Raw genomic sequence first — 19,768 nt, 5'->3', positions numbered from 1 at the left:
CTGGCATAGAGGTTCATGAGAAATGATTGTGAGCTGATCACACACTTCCTCAGGCTTGAGTGAGGAGCCCAGAAGGTAACAAATGATCCTGTTTTAGTTGCATTTGCATGTGCATTAGTTCAGTCTCAGCAAGCTGGAAACAAGAAAATTGGAAAATTGAGAAAGAAAGTTTGGAAAGTGGAGCGTGCAAACTTTGCGAAAAAGAGGGAGAACAAAACAAAACTCAGATTCTAGAAATAACAGAATGTGCCTGGGTACGGTGGCTGACGCCTGTCATCTCAGCAGTTTGGGAGGCCGAGGCAGGTGGATCACTTGAGGTCAGGAGTCCGAGACCAGCCTGGCCAAAATGTTGAAACCCCATCTCTACTAAAAACACAGAACTTAGCTGGGTGTGGTGGCAGGCGCCTATAATCCCAGCTACTTGGGTGGCTGAGGCACCAGGATCACATGAAACTGAGAGGCAGAGGTTGCAGTGAGCCAAGATTGTGCCACTGCACTCCAGCCTGGGCAAAAGGGCGAGACTCTGTCTCAAAAAAAAAAAAAAAAGGCCGGGCGCGGTGGCTCAAGCCTGTAATCCCAGCACTTTGGGAGGCCGAGGCGGGCGGATCACAAGGTCAGGAGATCGAGACCATCCTGGCTAACAGGGTGAAACCCCGTCTCTACTAAAAATACAAAAAATTAGCCGGGCGTGTTGGCAGGCGCCTGTAGTCCCTACTCGGGAGGCTGAGGCAGGAGAATGGCGTGAACCCCGGGAGGCGGAGCTTGCAGTGAGCCAAGATCGCGCCACTGCACTCCAGCCTGGGGGACAGAGCAAGACTCCGTCTCAAAAAAAAAAAAAAAAAAAATAACAGGATGTGCCATGGAATGTGGTATGTGTTTGGAGCTTGGAGCTTGCCCTTGGGATGGACTCATGGCAGATGTTTGCTGGGAGAGGAGATGTTTAAATATTTACAGCCAGTCCTGTGGTTGAGGGGAAGCAGTGAAAAATGAGGACCTGAGGTGTACAAGGTCAATTGTGTCAAAGTAATGGAAGTCCAGGTGTTCAGCTGGAATAGCTGGAGCTTTGTGCCCACTGGCACTGCTGGAGTCCTGCTTCATGGCCCACGCATCATGGGCTGTCTCACGGTTGGAATAATTAGTTTCAGCCTCCAAAGTCTCGCTTAGGTGAGGTGCGTAGTCCAGTTGGCTTGGAAAATGAAAAGCCTCGGCCGGGCGCGGTGGCTCACGCCTGTAATCCCAACACTCTGGGAGGCCAAGGTGGGCGGGTCACGAGGTCAGGAGATCAAGACCATCCTGGCTAACACGGTGAAACCCCGACTCGACTAAAAATACAAAAAAATTAGCTGGGTGCGGTGGTGGGTGCCTGTAGTCCCAGCTACTCAGGAGGCTGAGGCAGGAGAGTGGTGTGAACCCAGGAGGCGGAGCTTGCAGTGAGCCGAGATCACACCTCTGCACTCCAGCCTGAGCGACAGAGCGAGACTATGTCTCAAATAAAAAAAAAAAAAAAAAAAAAAAGAAACACCTCCAGTGACTTTTCTCCTAGTGAGGATTATTTATTTGTTTATTTTTATTTTTTTTAGAGACGGGGTCTCGCCATGTTGCCCAGGTTGGTCTTGAACTCCTGAGCTCAAGTGATCTGCGCACCTCGGCTTCCCAAAGTGCTGGGATTACAGTCGTGAGCCACCGCGCCCGGCCCCTAGTGAGGATTTCTTAGCTCCATACCTCTCACTTTTCACCATCCGCCTGTGCCGAAAGCTGCTCCTGTCTATAAACTTCAAGAAAATAGCAGGCAGCCATGAAAATTACATAGGCCTTATTTTAGTTTTTTGACTGTAACCGGTATTTTATTATTTTATTAGCTTTTTCCTTTTTCCTGAAGTTTAAGTATTTCAGAGACCATCAACAGATGTCCTTTGAAGTTAGTCTGTTAGAGAAAGCCCCTGCCTTGGTCAACAGCCCTGTTTCTTAATTGTTTGGAGTTCCTTTCCCAGCTTGTGTCTGGGAGGGCAGCGGCACCTTGGCCCTTGCTCACAGCAATCACTGCCTTTTCTTTGCTGCCAAAGGTCTAGGAGGCTCATTGGGAGCCCTGGCTGGGCCTCACAGCCTCCCTGGGAGGACACTGGGCCCAGCTGGAGGTCTTCTGCTTCCACCCACAAGGTCACCAGATAGGGGAGGGCAGCAGAGCCCAGAGCATTGTTTCTCACTTAGGAAAGTGTTCCTTTTTTTTTTTTTTTTTTTGAGACGGAGTCTCGCTCTGTCGCCCAGGCTGGAGTGCAGTGGTGCGATCTCAGCTCACTGCAAGCTCCGCCTCCTGGGTTCACGCCATTCTCCTGCCTCAGCCTCTTGAGTAGCTGGGACTACAGGCGCCCGCGACCACGCCTGGCTAATGTTTTGTATTTTTAGTAGAGATGGGGTTTCACCGTTCACAGGATGGTCTTGATCTCCTGACCTTGTGATCCACCTGCCTCAGCCTCCCAAAGTGCTGGGATTACAGGCGTGAGCCACCGCGCCCTGCAGGAAAAGTGTTCCTTTTTTTTTCTTATGACATTCTCAACCATTTGAGACCATTTTACTGGGAAGGAGGTGGCCGAAGTCCTCTTTTTTTTCTTTACTTTTCTTTTTTTTTTTTTTTTTTTTTTTTTTTGAGACAATGTCTCACTCTATCGCCCAGGCTGGAGTGCAGTGGTGTAATCTTGGCTCACTGCAGCCTCCACCTCTCTGGCTCAAGCAATTCTCATGCCTCAGCCTCCTGAGTAAGCTGGGATTACCGGTGTGTACCACCACACCCAGTTAATTTTTTGTATTTTTAGTAGAGACGGGGTTTTGCCATGTTGCCCAGGCTGGTCTTGAACTCCTGAGCTCAGGCTGTCTGCCTGCCTGGACCTCCCAAAGTGCTAGGATTACAGGTGTGAGCCACCATGCCTGGCCAAAGTCTTTGTCAGTGGTGAATCCTAGCTCTGCCCACTTCTCTGAGAAGCTGAAGAGTCATACCTGCTCTACATCAAATGGAACAACAAACTGAAGGGCCTGGTGGTCCCTGGCACATTGTAAGGCTCCTGAACATTAAGTACCTCTGAACATTACTACTGATTTTGACACATATTTGCCCTTTGAGCTGGGAAATATTCATTAAAAATTAAAGTGTTCTTTTTTCTTTTTTCTTTGTGAGGCTCATCGTATCTTTGCCAGCAGTGAATGTTGCATCATGAATGAAAAACCTAATTACATCAAATGTGCAGGTCACCGTGCAAAAGTTTTTATCCCTGGTCCTTTCACAGCCTTTGCAGAATATGCCTGCTTTTAGCTGAAGCCCTGTTCTGTGGCTTCAGATAGAGTCAGATTCCTTGACATATTTGAGGGTGGAGAGAAGGCCTCCTTGGCCAGAGCAGATGTATGGGTTATTACCAGGGTGAAATTTTACGAGCTGTCCCCTTTTTGTGTGTGGAAAAATCATACAAAGTGTTTTTTCCTGTTTTCTCACTTAACACTGAACAGCAATCAATACAGATGACTTCTGTAACTTTCTCCCCACATAACAAGCAAGCAGTCAGTTTTGCAGGACACCAGCTAGGTGTCCTTCAGTTCAACTCTGATATTTACCTGGAGGTAGCTTCAGATCCCGTATGTTGAGGGCTCAGTCCCACAAAACCATTCCCTCCTTCCCAGCAGTGCAAGTCAAAGCCTCTGGAACTTCTGACCAACCAGCTTCAAGTTGAGAGCCCTTCTTTGGGTTCAATTAATTCGGTAGAGTGGCTCACATAACTCAGGGAAATTGACTTATATTTACCTATTTATTATAAAGGATATCGCAAAGGATACAGATGAAGAGATGCATAGGCCAGGTGTGGGAGAAGGAGTGCAGAGCTTCCATGCCATACCTCGGTGCCACCCTTCAGGAACCTTTGCGTGTTCAGCCATCCAGAAGCTTCCTGAGCCTGTCCTTATGTCTTTTTATGGAGGTTTCATTATGGAGACATGATTGACTAAATGGTTGGCCATTGGTGATAAGCCTAATCTTCAGTCCCTCTCCCCTTCCCAGGACTGATCCTGCCTTGGTCTTTCTAGTGACCAGCCCCATCCTGAAGCTGCCTAGGGACTGCCAGCCCTCAGTCAATCATTCACATGCAAAAAGACATCACTATGGAGATTCTGAGGATTTTAGGTTTGGAATCCCTGCCAAGTGAGAGGGATGAAGACCAAATACATATTTCACATTAGCAAACCCTTCTTTTTGTGTGATTGTTTGTGATGAGTAGTCATTGTATTTCCTGTGGCTTTTCCTCGCATCTGCCACCTTTTGTTTACTTGCTTGTTTTTTTTGATGTGCCCATTACCCATCTGAGGCTTTAGATGAGGAAGGTAGGAGCTACCTGTTGTTTCTGTGGCAGAAACATCTTGAGAGTAAAGACCACCACAGGAAGAAAGGGAGGCGCAGGTTCTGGGCCTGGAGTGACCTTAGCTGACCGTGTGATTCCAGGCTTAGTTTCCTCACTTGTGTAGTGGGAAAAATAATCCTTCCCCTGAGGGTTTGAGGGTTTGGGGGACAGCCAAGCAGGTGGTCAGAATGGTGGGTGGAGCCCCTTGCTTCCTATCCGGGCCCTAGCTGTCCTAATCTACCTGGGGCAATCCCTGGAGACTTCTAGGGCCTCAGTTTTCCCATTTTATAGGTAAGGAACCTTCATCCCCTGCCAGACTGTGGCCTTCTCGAGGGCAGGGACTCTGTTTTTAATCTGTAACATTCATTTATTTAACAGTGTTCATTTCTGTGTCGGGCACAGTGCTAAGTGCTGGGTGCTCACTGGTGATGAGGCAGATGAAGGTTACCAAACTTGTGGACAGGAGCCTCATGTCAGAGACGTGGACCTCACTGTAGCCTGGTAAGTGAGTGTTATCTGGAGGAAGAGAGGGGATAGATGGTGTGTTTGGTTGGAGTGAGTTAATGGATAGCCAGGGGTCTCAGCTTTCTTTGTGAAATGAGGGGCTGGGCTATAACCAGATTAGTTTTAAGGCTGTATTAGCTTGGGCCAGATGCTGGAGGCTTCTGAAAGCCACGTGGAGGTCTTTATCCTTTTTCTAGAAGAGCTGTTAGGAATCTTTATAAATTCTTGAACAGGGAAGGTCAGGTGAAAAGTGGTTGTCAAGGAGAATTTTCTGGACATTCGGAAGCACGGTGGACCAAAGCAGTTTTGAAGGTATTGACAGGCATTTTTGAGTTAAGATAGACCTGACATTAGTCTCTTTCTTGTCCTCATGTGTATTTTTTTTTATTTAAATAAACTTAAAAAAAATAGAGATGGGGGGTATCGCTATTTTGACCAGGCTGGCCTCAAGTAATCCTCCCATTTCAGCTTCGCAAAGTGCTAGGGTTACAGGTGCGAGCCACCATATCTGGTCTCACATGTAATTTTAAATGTGCCAAGATCAGCTTCCCCCAGCGTTTCCGATTCTTCCACAGCTGGCTTTTGCCAGGCAGTGAAAAGACAACCCATAAACTAGCCATTCTAGTGGAAGCGTTTTGAAAATAGAGCAATAGTCATGATGTTTACTTCTTTTCTCCTAAAGGCTTAAACTTGAGTGTAAGTTTTATTGATTGTTGACTGGTGATACTGATTTTATCTTGGGTTCGTCCTAAGGAGGCTGGGTATGTCCACTCAGCTCCCCAGTTTTACCCAGTACCTGCTGCTGGACCAGAGTCTCCCACCCTCACAGGGGGCTTACGTCGCAGTGGAGTGGGTTTTCTCTTTCTCTAGGTCATGGCTTCCAGCTTTTCGAATCTGAGGCTCCAAAGGAGGAAATGACCATTCAGGGATCTTACTCCAGCTTGATTACGGAAACTGAACCTTCATAAGGTGTGCACTTACCAAGGACAGGAAGGTTTCTCTCTTTGAAGGGCTTTAAACTTATAACAGAGAAAATAAAAATGACGACTTCGTCTATCAGACGGCAGATGAAAAACATCGTGAACAATTACTCAGAGGCAGAAATCAAAGTCCGGGAAGCCACCTCCAATGACCCGTGGGGCCCATCCAGTTCTCTGATGACCGAGATTGCCGACCTGACCTACAACGTGGTGGCCTTCTCGGAGATCATGAGCATGGTGTGGAAGCGGCTCAATGACCATGGCAAGAACTGGCGGCATGTGTACAAGGCACTGACCCTGCTGGACTACCTCATCAAGACAGGCTCCGAACGTGTGGCCCAGCAGTGCTGGGAGAACATCTTCGCCATCCAGACCCTGAAGGACTTCCAGTACATTGACCGAGATGGGAAGGACCAGGGCATCAATGTGCGTGAGAAGTCAAAGCAACTGGTGGCCCTCCTCAAAGACGAGGAACGGCTGAAGGCTGAGAGGGCCCAGGCTCTCAAAACCAAAGAGCGCATGGCCCAGGTTGCCACTGGCATGGGCAGCAACCAGATCACCTTTGGGCGAGGCTCCAGCCAGCCCAACCTCTCCACCAGCCACTCGGAGCAGGAGTATGGCAAGGCCGGGGGCTCCCCAGCCTTCTACCATGGCTGTGAGTAATGGAAGTGCTTCTCACCCTTTGCCAGAGCAGCAGCAATGGGTGACAGGTGGGGTGGGTGTCCCTGGGCTTAGGGAGTGGTGGCCACAGCTCGAACCTGTCCTCAGTACCCAGCTTTTGGCAGCCCAGGAAAATTGTCTTTGGTCTGGTTTGAGTTTTGGTTATAATGAGACTTTTAGTCCCTTGGCTGCTCTGGTTCAGGGGTCTCTAATGCCCTTTGCTGCTCTGTGGGTCTCATTCTGTACATCTGGGCAGAAGGTGGGCAGAGGCAGGTCTTTTCTGCTTCCTTGTCAGAATGGGTCTGGCAGCAAAGGAGTTGTCCTGCTGCACATACAATGGGGAGTTGACTCTGGTAGCCAGGAGGAAACAAATGCTCTTTCTTGATAATCTTGTTTCTTTAATCTCATATTAAGTGTTTTTCTGCTGACTGAGCTTCAGGTCTCTTGAATGGCTCAGTATTATTCTACTTCAGCAAAAGAACTCATACAGGTTGCTGGTGTGAACAAGGCCTCCCTTCCAAACATGCAAATGAGAGTTGCTAGTGATTTGGTTGCGTGGCTGGATCTGCATTGAGTGGGGCCGGTCTAGTTCTGGTTTTGCATGTTGGATTAATTTGGGTCTCTGCCTTATGGTCAGAAGAGGTTTCAGAGAACAGAGTGGAGTTCAGGGCCTGATGGAAGTTGGTCTCTGTGAGCCACATTGGCATCCTGGCTGTTCATTGGAAGTGGTCCCCCAACAGGTGTTTCTCCATTTTCACAGTGCTACTCCAGCCACAGTGTGGACCCCACACTCAGAGAGACAGGTGGCCCTAGTGGCCTTTGGGGGACAGGGTGAGGATGGAGGTGGGGATTGTAGAAGTTATATCTTCTGGCTGCTAAAACAAAAGTGCAGATCCCTAGTAACAGTATGTCAGCATAGCAGAAAACTTTTTTTAAAGGAAGTTGTTTGTAGTTTGACAGACCTCAGTCAACCCTTGCTTAGTCAGTGTTCTGTTACCAGACCATTTACTAACATTTCCTGCTTTTGCAGGTTTCGATTTGACATTGCACCGCCACCTCTAGCATTTTGAGAAATGTGTTAAATGAGAGATTTGCATATTCAAGTCAGATTTCCTGCTTCTAGGAATTCTGAATTATTACCGAGCTTGGAGCAGGTTAACATATTCTTGTCCCATATGTAGTTGTCATTTTTCTTCTTAGTTTGAACTGTTTTGCTTAAGCGAAGGTTGTGACCTTGGTTAAACCGCTTGAAAACAATTTAACCTTAATCTCCAGAAGCCTCAACGCAGGGTTAAATTACACCCAAAAAAATGAAGATTGCCCTTTAAGAAGTGAAACTGTTTTATTTCTCTCAAGGACCCTCTTACCAACCCCCAGAGAGGCTCCCTTTGGATTGAGTTGGTCCCAACCTGCCTTGACTTCCTCCATTCCTGTGACTGTGGCTGTGGCTTTGATGCAGGCCAAGGGGAGCTGCCATTCTCTTTATGTGCTTTTCATGATCATTATTCTCAAGAAGCCAGAGGATACTAAGCAAGGAGCTGAAACAGCTTCACGTTCCATGAACAATTTGTGGAACTTTGCAGATGCAGGGGTGGGACAGTGGGGATGCAGGAGCCTGGTTTGATCCACCCCTCCTCCTCATACCAAGTCCAGGGCCTGTAGCCATAGGTCCTGTTGGGCTAAATGATACTGCTGCAGTTCCAGCTCTGACGTTTTTGGTTCCCTCAGAGCTTACGCTTGAGCTGCATGTTCAGGGTCAGAATGTGGTCAGTGGGCTTTTCACAGCTTCCACCGCAGTGGGCTGCGGGGTTGACTCCGAGCGGCCTTGGCCCGTACCTCCTGCAGGGGCTGCTGCGCACCCTCTAATAGCGTGTCTCTGTGTGTGTGTGTGTGTGTGTGTGTGTGTGTGTGTGTGTCCCTGCCCCACAGCGCCTGAGGCCTCACTGTGCCCCCAGCACCGCACAGGGGCCCTGCTGGGTCAGAGTGAGGAGCTGCAGCCACTGAGCCAGCGCCACCCCTTCCTGCCGCACCTGGGGCTGGCCTCCCGCCCAAATGGCGACTGGTCCCAGCCCTGCCTCACTTGTGACCGCGCAGCCCGAGGTGGGACGGCGGTTTGCTTTTTTCCTTACTAGAAATGCTGGGCAGCTTGCTGGGGGTGTGCTTGCCATGCCAGTACAGCCAACTCTCTCCCTGTCTCCTCTGGGCCTGGGGGTTTGGCCTCCAGCAGGCCCAGGAGCCCTTTCTTCCTCTCTCCTGGGAGCTTGTGGCCTGGTGGTGCTCCCCTTCCAGGATCACATGTCACTTGCTAGAAGTTCTGTCAAAGGTTTAGCAGGGGAGCTGTTCTTTGGGTAAGGCATGGGGTGATGGCCCATGCTCTCCCCATGCTCCCATTCCCTGACAAACTGGAGGGGGCTCTGCCACCTATCAGGCCCACCCATGGTGGTGGGTCAGACAACTTGGCTTGTTGGACCGGAAATGTGTGATTTAAACCTCACAACGCCAGACAAATATAAGATCCTCAGTGGACAGTCATTGGAAGCCATCATCCTTAATGCAGTAATGTATGCCTTGCCCTGAATAAAATGGGATTTTTTTTTTGCTTCCCAATTAACTGCTGTTCTTCCTGAAATCCCCGTTACCATGGAAAACAGAGAGTTGGCTGTACTGTCAATTCTAGGTCATGGTGTTTGAAGATACCTAATTCAATGGGTAACTAAAAATGGGGCTTCTCTTTCTACTAATTAATAATGTATCCTGACCAGAGCTCTACAACTATAGCAGGTTAAACTGAAAACAGATTTTCACTGTTGCCTACAAGAAAATGCTCTCAGTCTATCTTTGGTCCCAAGTGGGGTCTCTGCTACAGAGAAGAAAGGTGTCTGTTCTCTTCTACTCTTCTTACAAGAAGGGGCACGACAGAGAGCTTTTGTGCGACTTCCCTGATAAGGTGGCCAGCCTTTATTCAGCCCTGGAAACAGTTACTGTTCATTCATGCCTCATTAATATTACAGCTTGTTTGACTTGGGTATTTGTGTGATAACTATATTTAACTCTAGGATATTTTCCTTCATGTCCCTGTTTTCCCCTAACAGTTTATACGGGATTTTGGCTTCTTCTAAACTTACATTAGAAAATGTATGGAAGGCCAGCTCTGCGCTGTAAAGAATGTAAATGATAAAAGCATACGTTAAAGGGTCACCCAGAGGCATTGGAGTTACATGCCCATTTCACCCCCCCCAGACAGTCGGGCTGCTGTTCTCAGCAGGTCCCGCAGAACTCTCCATGGAGTTCCCTTTTTGTTTTTCCCATGTTCTACCCATTTGGTAACTGACAAGGTCTGTTTTGAGCCTTGGTGGCTAATTTTGTGTTACCCTGGCCCTCTAGCTCTCCTGCTGGCAAACTGGCTTTCCTGGGACGTTTGCGTGTTAAATACGGCCTGGCAGGCCTGCAGGCTGGCCATCTTCCCCTGCTGCGGCTGTCTCTGGCCCTGCCTCTGCACCTTTGCCTGTGCCATTCCGTTCTCTCTGCTTGGATATCACTCCCACCACCTGCCCCTGTTCCCCTAACCTGGCAAGTTGCTTAAGGTATCCACCCCTTGTGGATTTCTGTTGTCCTTCAGCCCTGATAGGAGTTGAAGATAAAAATGAGTATTTTTTTCTTCAAAGATTTCTCATGCCCCAGATGAGTTTTGAGCAAACAAATGTTCTATGGATTGCATTTCATCCTTTAACTGTTGGGTGTGTCATCCTCTCCACATCTCACTCCCTCCCCGTCAGAGGGTAGGGGGCTGTCGGAGTCCGGGGCAAAGACCCTGGCCATGTTTCCTCTCTATTCTTTCTTGATGCTTCACAAAGGGTTGAGTATAAGGTAAGTGCTTAATCTGTGCACACCAGTGGATTTGTTTGGAGCACACCTTCTTGGAAATCAGCAGTGGAAAAGTCAGAATGATGCCGGCCATTCAGAAAACTGTCAGGTGAGATGCAGGCTGTGATTCAGGAGAGATGTTTGTGAGGGGTGCATTTGGGACCACAGACCCCACAGAGGCAGAGGAGGCAGACTGGTCAGAAGCCCTCTTCACATGAGAGCAGCCACAGCCGGGAAGGCCTCTTGTGTGACTGGCGATAATCGTGAGGATGTCTGAGGAGAGCTTTCTTTCATGTGCCATATGTCATCTCATTCTCCCTGTGCCCCTCCCTCTCTCTCACCTCCCACATAGATCTGTAGATCTGACCTTGGAAGTCTCTTGAATTGTCCATCTTGTTCCATGGCCTCAATTCAGTGCCAGCCTTCTGACCAATTTCCTGCTGTCATTATCTCCCAGTCTCACCCACCCTCCATCTTTATAAAGGATGGCCTGGTCCTGAGTCTCAGAAAGCCCTTTTAGATGCCAGGCCCTGAAAGGCCATCCCAGAGCCTTTGACATTGCAGACCTCTGTTGCTTCCACCAGCTGTGTCCCCCCGCCCTCAGTCTGGGGGTCCTCCTATTCCCACAGAAGCATTCCAGGCCTTCCCAGGCCTGCCGATGTCTGCCTGCAGGCACAGCTCTGGGCTTTCCTTTTGAAGCCTGCTCTACCTGCCCTCTGCTCTGTATTTATTGAGTTCCCATGGGGCACCAGGCACTGAGCACAGAACAGAGCCCCTTGCCCTCGTGGAGCTTATATGGTAATGGGAAAGAAAAACACAATATAAATTATTCAGCATGTTATGTAACGAGTGCTCTGGAAAACAGCAAAACAAAAACAGTCCTGCTGAGTGTCTTTGGGGAGGTAAGGGAGGGTGGCTTGCAGTATAAATGGATCAAGGATTGAAGGAGTGTGGCGGTGAGCCTTGTGGAGGTTGGAAAGAGCCTTCCAGGCAGAAGGGCAGCTGTGCAAAGGCCCTGAGGTGGGAGTGTGCTCACGGTGTTTGAGAAAAGGCAGCCAGTGAGGTGGCGATGAGTGACGGAGCATGGCCAGTGCGTGGGGGTGGAGCGTGGCAGTGGTGGGCCTGGAGGAGGTGTGGGGCAGGGCCTCTCAACTCTCTCTGGCTGGGGGCATTCGTTGAATTCCTAGTCGATCCAGACGGGTACTTTTGTGTCCATGTTTCGATGTTGTGCCGATGTCATTGCTAGGAGCTTTTGAAACACTTTCACTGTGCTTACCTTGCAGACCATGCACTCAGTGGCCTGGTGCTGGGCCTTCTGGGTTTATGTCAGAAATTTCTTTGACTTTCACTCACAGTGAGGTGGGGGAAGACGAGGGTTAGGAGGATCCCTTGGGCTGTGTATGGGCTGGGTGGGAGCAGGGAGCCAGGTCAGGAGGCCACTGTCCCCATCCAGGTGGGAGACGGTGAGGGTCTGGACCCGACAGGGCTGCAGAAATCTGGGCAGTGGCCAGGTTCTGGGTATGTTTTTTTTTTGAGATGGAGTCTCACACTGTTGCCCAGGCTGGAGTGCAGTGACACGACCTCCGCTCACTGCAAGCTCTGCCTCCCAGGTTCACGCCATTCTCCTGCCTCAGCCTCCCAAGTAACTGGGACTACAGGCGCCCCCCACCACACCCTCCTAATTTTTTGTATTTTTAGTAGAGACGAGGTTTCACCATGTTAGCCAGGATTGTCTCGATCTCCTGACCTCGTGATCCGCCCACCTTGGCCTCCCAAAGTGCTAGGATTACAGGCGTGAGCCACTGCGCCTGGCCAGTTCTGGGTATGTTTTAAAGATGATCTGACAGGCCTTGCTAGAGGACTGGGCAGAGTGAGAGGCGAGCTGAGGACGACTCTGAGGGCTGGGAGTAGAGCAGCTGGAGGCAGAGCTGCCATCATATGAGGTGAGGGCGGCTGTGGGTGCAACAGGTTAGTGGAGGGGTTGAGTTCAGGACACATCAAAGCGTCTCCTAGACACGCAAGTGGAGGTGTCAAGAAGTTCTGAGAAGCCTGGAGTTGGGGAGAGAATTCTGGGCTGCAGACGCACTTTGGAAGTTATCATGGACAGTGCTTATGGCCGTCAGCTCTTCGGCCTCACCTGGCGCTCATGGTTTTTTTTTTGTTTGTTTGTTTTTTGAGATGGAGTCTCACTCTGTTGGCCAGGCTAGAGTGCAGTGGTGTGATCTGGGCTCACTGCAACCTCTGCCTAGCTGGCTTCAAGCTGTTCTCCTTCCTCAGCCACCTGAGTAGCTGGGATTACAGGCACATGCCACCATCCCTGGCTAATTTTTGTATTTTTAGTAGAGATGGGGTTTCATCATGTTGTCCAGGTCTTGAACCCCTGACCTCAAGTGATCTGCCCAGCTCAGCCTCCCAAAGTGCTGGGATTACAGGCGTGAGCCACCATGCCTAGCCTAGCCTCTGGCGCTCATGTTTACTTGGTGGTCTTGTAATTTCAGACACACCAGCTGCCCTCCCAAGGCTGGGTCCTCTTAAGGCTTACCTGTGTTGGCTGCCCTCACATGATCCTGGCATGTAGTCAGTGCTCAGGACAGTTGTGTGTGGGCAGAAGCTGCGCAGCCCAAAGGAGGACCCTCAGGCCCAGGGGGTTGAGGGATTTGCCTAAGATCACACAGAGATGGCAGCTGGCCTGAACTGCAACCTGGTGGGGGTGAGCAGCCCACATGTTACCTGCCCCCCGGGCTCTTTCCACCATTTCCTGTTCTGTTCTGCAGAACTGGCCACAGTGTCAAAAGGCTTTGGAGAAATTACAAAAGTTCTTGGGGTAGACGGAACCTACATCAAAGCGAGGCAGATGGGGATGAGAAAAGCATTCCTGAGTCAAGGTGGAGGTCTGGAAAGAAAGATGGCTGCTGTCCTCTCACCGGGGACACTCTAAGGCCAGGGGCCAGATCTTCTGCCCTGGCTGGCCTCTGTTGAGGGTGGGTAAGGGAAGGAAGGAATGCCCAGCCTGGTGTTCTCAGCCCCCTTGCTGAGCTCCCTGAACTACAGTCTGCGGAGCCAGAGCTACAGCTGTCTTGATGCTCCCTGAGCAAGTCCCGAGTTGCCTGGTACCTTGCACTTCTTGGTGGGAGTTTAACTGCCCGGCATTCCTGTTCCTAAAAAAAAAAGAAAAGAAGAAAAAGGAAGGCAGGCAGAATAGAAATCTTCATTGCTTTCTGATTCACTCAAGTGAATCAGAACCAACTTGGGTCCTGAAACCAAAGTAAGCAGCGGTGGGCTTTGTACCAGGTGGGGGCTGCTGCCTGCAGCTGGGTCTTCATGGCTCTCCTCATGGCCCCTCCTGTCTTGCTGACGCCGTTGGCCCTGGCTGTAGTATGCTTCAGGTCTGCTCCCAGAGAAATGGCAGGGATTCCTTTGGGCCACTGGTCCTGTGGGCTGAGAGCCCCTTGTGCTGAGGCTGCTTCTCTCACACCCCACCTGGCAAGGGTTTGCCAAGCGATTACTAGAAAGGATTTGAGTTGGCGTATAAAACACATGCAATGCCGCAGGATTAAATAGATACCAGAAGAAATTGGGGCAAAAGGAAAACAGAGGTGAGAAAGAAAAGCCAGGATTGTATACAGTGGCTGGAGATGGATCCAAATTTGGTTTGATACTGTGCAGCTGGGAAGGCCAGAGTGTCAAGCAGCCTGCCCGGGACTTCATGGAGCAGTGGCCGTGATCATTGTCCTGCGGCATCACCCCAACAGCTGCTGCTGCTGTCTGCCAGGCCTTTGGGCCATGCCTCCACTCTCTAGTGGCCTGGCAAGAATCTAAGGGGAAACAGGATTTCTCAGGGAGTGGAATGGCAAGGCTATCCACCGTTATCAGCCATTCATTCATTCCTTTTTTTTTTTTTTTTTTTTTTGAGATGGAGTCTCGCTCTTTCACCCAGGCCGGACTGCAGTGGCGCTATCTTGGCTCACTGCAAGCTCTGCCTCCCAGGTTCACGCCATTCTCTCGCCTCAGCCTCCCGAGTAGCTGGGACTGCAGGCGCCCGCCACCGTGCCCGGCTAATTTTTTTTGTATTTTTTGTAGAGACGGGGTTTCACCGTGTTAGCCAGGATGGTCTCGATCTCCTGACCTCGTGATCCACCCGCCTCGGCCTCCCAAAGTGCTGGAATTACAGGTGTGAGCCACCGCGCCGGCCTCATTCTTAAACCCGATGGAGACTTGGTAGAATTTGAAAGCTTTCTTGTGCACTGTTTCATGAGTATGTCCAGGAAGTCCCCAGGCACAGTGGGCCCTCAGAGGACTCTCTACGGAATCTGTCTTCATAACAAGGGAACCTCAGGGGTGAACCAGAGTTGTCATGGCCTCAGCCCTGCTTACCCGGCTCTAGGAGTAGAGCTGAAGCATGCACACACACAGATACATGTGCACTTACACCAGACATGTACACACGAAGGAGAGTGTTTTGATAAGAAGGTATCTGAAAAGGGAGTCCTACACGGGTCTACTTTTGAAAACTCAAAGATGTGGGAAAATATATTGTTAAAAAAAGAAAAGCCAAACCCAGCCAGCGTGTCAGCAGTGCATCTGAGGTGGACCTTGGAAGGATCCTGGGCCAGCTGAGGTCTTCTGAGAGTGTGGGAGGTGACAGAGCTCCGAGGTGCAGGGCTAAGTGATGCTGCCAGGAACTAGGGGGGCAGCAGGGCACGCCTGGGGCTGAGAGGTGGTTGGTGGCCGCCAGCCAGGTATTTCCTAGTGTCAGGCCATGGATAGCTACCTGTGGGGAGTGTGTCTAGCCCTCAGGGCCCTTCCAGTGGGTTTTGGGGATGGACCAGGAATTTGGTGGGAGATGAGACTCATTTGGCATCTTGTTTTGGTGGAAAGAATGTGTTCTGTAAGTCAGGGGAGCCCTGCATCTTTGGCTGGCGGTCAGTCCCGGGGGCAGAGGCACAGCAGGGCTGTCAGCGTTAGCTTACTCTAGAGAGAGTTAATCTCTTCAAGTGGAAAATTGAGTCACGGATGAAGCTGATCAGTAACATGAAGAAAACCTCAGAGGCGGCAGATTTATTGACACATCTATCCAAGTGTCAGGTATAAAAGATGCTCGTTCTTGCCACAAGGGCTTGGGTTTTAAGTGGGATTTGAATGTGACTCGTGAAGGCTGTTGAATGGCTGAGCTGCTAAAGTCAGACAGTTGCCCAACACAACCAGAAGGCATCTGGATCACCTCTCCTGGGCCTTTGCCTTCTCTTAGGAGGAGTCCATTTGCTTCTCACAGTTGTCTAGAAGGTAGACACTCCAGCCTGGGCGACAAACAAAAAAAAAACCACATTGACTAGCAGACTAGCAGTGGTAAAACTGAACCTCTGTGTCTCGTGCCTGAACTTAGGGGGAAAGCTTTTAGTCTTTCGCCCTTAAGTATGATGATAACTGTGGGTTTTTCACAAATACCTTTTATAATGTTGAGGCAAATCCCCTCGTTTCATAATTTTCTCTGTTTTAATGATGAAATGTTAGAATTTCTTAGATGCTTTTTCTGTGTCAGCTTGAATGACTGTTTTTTTCCCTTTGTTCTACTAATGCGGGACATTACGTTAATTGATTTTCTTATGTTGAACCACCCCCTGCATTCCTGGGATGAATCCCTGCATTCCTGGGATGAATCCCTCCCATCCCCTCAGCTGCAGCACCTGATTAGAGCCTTCTTCCTTGGCAATAATCGTTGTTTCAGTGATTGGCTTTTTCTGTGAGGTGAGCAGCAGGCCCTAGATGGAACCCCTGGTGTTTTAGTAACACCCAGATGGCCAGTAGCCTCCAGAAGCTGGAGGAGTCAAGGAAGGATCCCCCTACGAGGCTTCAACAGTTTGATTCCTGACTTTGAGCCTCCAGAACTGTGAAAGAATAATTTCTGTTTTGACAGAGTTTCACTTCATCACCCAGGCTGCAGTGCAGTGGCATGATCTGGGCTCACTGCAACCTCTGCCTCCTGGGTTCAAGTGATTCTCATGCCTCAGCCTCCTGAGTAGCTGGGATAACAGGCATGCGCCACCATGCCTGGCTAATTTTTTTATTTTTAGTAGAGATGGGGTTTTACCATGTTGGCCAGGATGGTCTAGATCTCTTGACCTCATGATCTGCCCGCCTCAGCCTCCCAAAGTGCTGGGATTGCAGGTGTGAGCCCCCGCCTGTGGCCTTGGGAGAGGATTTTTTTTTTTTTTTTTTTTTTGAGATGGAGTTTTCCTCTTGTTGCCCAGGCTGGAGTGCAATGGCATGATCTTGGTTCACGGCAACGTCCGTCTCCCGGGTTCAAGCCATTCTCCTGCCTCAGCCTCTGGAGTAGCTGGGATTACAGGCATGCACCACCACGCCCAGCTAATTTTGTATTTTTAGTAGAGACAGGGTTTCTCCATGTTGCTCAGGCTGGTCTCGAACTCTGGACCTCAGGTGATCCGCCCACCTCGGCCTCCCAAAGTGCTGGGATTACAGGCATGAGCCACCGCGCCCGGCCTGGAGATGATGTTTTTTTTGAGACGGAGTCTCCCTCTCTCACCCAGGCTGGAGTGCAGTGGCATGATCTCAGCTCACTGGAAGCTCTGCCTTCCAGGTTCACACCATTCTCCTGCCTCAGCCTCCTGAGTAGCTGGGACTACAGGCGCCCACCACCAAGCCTGGCTAATTTTTTCTATTTTTCAGTAGAGACAGGGTTTCACCGTGTTAGCCAGGATGGTCTCGATCTCCTGACCTCGTGATCCGCCCGCCTCAGCCTCCCAAAGTGCTGGGATGACAGGCATGAGCCACCGCGCCCGGCTGGGAGATGATCTTAAGAAACAGTGACAAGGGAGTAGGATGGGGAAAATAGTCACCAAAGGGCATTGTTATTAAGTAAATTACTGCTACAGGTAACTGGGTCTTAATCCTGTCGGGGAATTCTGGGAGACAGGATAGAACACAGGTGTTATCTACTGCCGCTTAATGAACCACCCCATACTTAAGATTTTTTTGTTTTTTTGTTTTTTTTTTACTGTAGGAAATGTCCCTGAGTCATAACTTGTGGTGTAAAACTCTCATTAATTGTTTGTTACGTCTCTTGGTTCTGGTGATTGCCTCAGCTCAGCTAGATGGTGCGGGCCTCGGGTCTTTCTTGTGGTTACCGTCAGATGGAGGGTGGGGATGGAGACCACAAGTGAAGACCACTCCCATGTCTGATGGCCGATGCTGTCTGTCGTCAGCTGAGACCTCAGTGGGGCTTTCAGGTAGTCTCTGCGTGTGGCCTGGCCCTCCTCACAGGATGGTGGCAGGGTTCCAAGTGTGAGTTTTCCAAAGAGAGGGTGGACACTGCTCATGACCTAGTCTTGAAGTTCACGCAGCATCACTTCTGTTGCATTCCATTTCTTTTTCTTTTCTTTTTTCTTTTCTTTCCTTTCCTTTTCTCTTCTCTTCCTTTCCTTTCTCTTTCTTTTTTTTTTTTTTTTTGACGGAGTCTTGCTCTGTCACCCAGGCTGGAGTACAGTGGCGCGATCTCGGCTCACTGCAAGCTCCGCCACCCAGCTTCACGCCATTCTCCTGCCTCAGCCTCCTGAGTAGCTGGGACTACAGGCACCCGCCACCACGCCCGGCTAATTTTTTGTACTTTTAGTAGAGACAGAGTTTCATTGCGTTAGCTAGGATGGTCTCAATCTCCTGACCTCGTGATCCGCCCGCCTTGGCCTCCCAAAGTGCTGGGATTACAGGCGTGAGCCACTGCACCCGGCTCGCCCTTCTTTTCTTTCTTTCTTTCTTTCTTTCTTTCTTTCTTTCTTTCTTTCTTTCTTTCTTTCTTTCTCTTTCTTTCTTTCTTTCTTTCTTTCTTTCTCTCTCTCTCTCTCTCTCTCTCTCTCTCTCTCTCCCTTTCTTTCCTCCTTTCCTCCTTCCTTCCTTTCTTTCTCTTTCCTTTCTTTCTTTCTTTCTTTCTTTCTTTCTTTCTTTCTTTCTCTCTCTCTCTCTCTCTCTCTCTTCCCCCCCTTCTCTCTCTTTCTTTCTTTTCTTTTCTTTGCTTCCTCTTTCTCTTTCTTTTACTCTTTCTTTCGAGACGGTCTCACTCTTCCAGAAATAAACCCAAACAATTATGGCCAATTGATTCTCCACAAAGGGGCCAAGGACCATCTCTTCAAGGACAAAGGGGCAAAAGAACAGCCACTTTAATCAATGGTATTGGTAAAATTGTATACCCACATGCAGAACACTTTGGATTCTTATCTTACACAGTATACAAAAATCAACTTCCTTTATTTCTTTATTTAAAGGTTTTATTTTACAATTTATTTTAAAAGACAGGGTCTCTGTTGCCCAGGCTGAAATGCAGTGATGCAATCTTGGCTCACTGCAGCCTCGACTTCCCAGGCTCAGGAAGTCCTCCCACCTCAGCCTCCCAAGTAGCTGGGACTACAGGCATGCTCCATCATGCCTGGCTGATTTTTGTATTTTTTATAAAGACAGGGTCTCACCATGTTACCCAGGCTGGTCTCAAACTCCTGAGCTCAAACGATCTACGAGCGTCAGCCTCCCAAAGTGCTGGGATTACAGGGGTGCACCATCGCACCCGACCGCATTCCATTTCTTTGTGTTTTTTTGTTTTTCTGAGACAAAGTCTCACTCTGACGCCCAGGCTGGAGTGCAGTGGCGTGATCTCGGTTCACTGCAACCTCTGCCTCCCGGGTTCAAGCGATTCTTGTGCCTCAGCCTCCTGAGTAGCTGGGACTACAGGCATGTACCACCACGCCCTGCTAATTTTTGTATTTTTGGTAGAGACAGGGTCTCACCATGTTGGCCAGGCTGGTCTTGAACTCCTAACCTCAAGTGATCTGCCTGTCTGGGCCTCCCAAAGTGCTGGGATTACAGGCACGAGCCACTGTGCCCACCAGCCACATTCCATGTCTTTGGAGCCTGTCACTAAGACCAGCCTTTACCGAGTGTAACACTGGAGTCTACCTTTTGATGGGAGGAGAGTCAAGGTCCAAGACCAGTCTCAGAGTGTCTACCCCCAGATTTTGTTATGGGAGAGAGAAATAAACTCTTCTCTTGTATAAATCACTGGGATTTTTTTTCCTTAATAGATTGAGAATCTAATCCTGGTACCCCATCTTCTCTCCGTCCTGAGAAAGCTTTGCCTGCTCTCCTTACTCTTGTCATCATCGACCTCTTCACCTTAAGTGGGTTCCATTAGAATTTTTATAAGAGCAGGAAGACTTTCCTTTTAAGTGGCGCCTTCTTTCAGCCCAGCAGCCCAAAGTCCATAGACAGCAAAGATAAGCAGCAAATCTTTTGCTCTGAGAGGCAGGGGTGAGAGAAAGTCAGAAGAAAATCAAACCAAGAGCTACCTGTGTACTGTAAGTCCAGTGAAATACTTAGACG

The 19,768-nt window shown here is 49.5% G+C and overlaps 1 protein-coding gene across 2 annotated transcripts in view; it reads left to right on the top strand.

Annotated features, from left to right (window-relative positions):
- Window positions 1-19,768, top strand: part of GRAP (GRB2 related adaptor protein) — a 57,821-nt gene that overhangs the window by 416 nt on the left and 37,637 nt on the right. Inside the window, exon 1 of one of the 2 annotated variants that reach the window (XM_030827191.1) lies at window positions 8,511-8,620. The exons of the other annotated variant lie outside the window; for it this stretch is intronic. Coding sequence (XP_030683051.1) covers window positions 8,573-8,620 — 48 coding nt within the window. The 5' untranslated portion in view covers window positions 8,511-8,572. Of the gene's footprint in view, window positions 1-8,510; window positions 8,621-19,768 lie in introns of those variants that run through there. 2 annotated transcript variants of the gene reach the window in all.

Source organism: Nomascus leucogenys, chromosome 14 (assembly GCF_006542625.1).
Source record: "Nomascus leucogenys isolate Asia chromosome 14, Asia_NLE_v1, whole genome shotgun sequence".
Classification (NCBI taxonomy): Eukaryota; Metazoa; Chordata; class Mammalia; order Primates; family Hylobatidae; genus Nomascus; species Nomascus leucogenys.
Note: the sequence above shows the minus strand (reverse complement) of the source record. Positions and strands in the feature narration are given on the sequence as shown.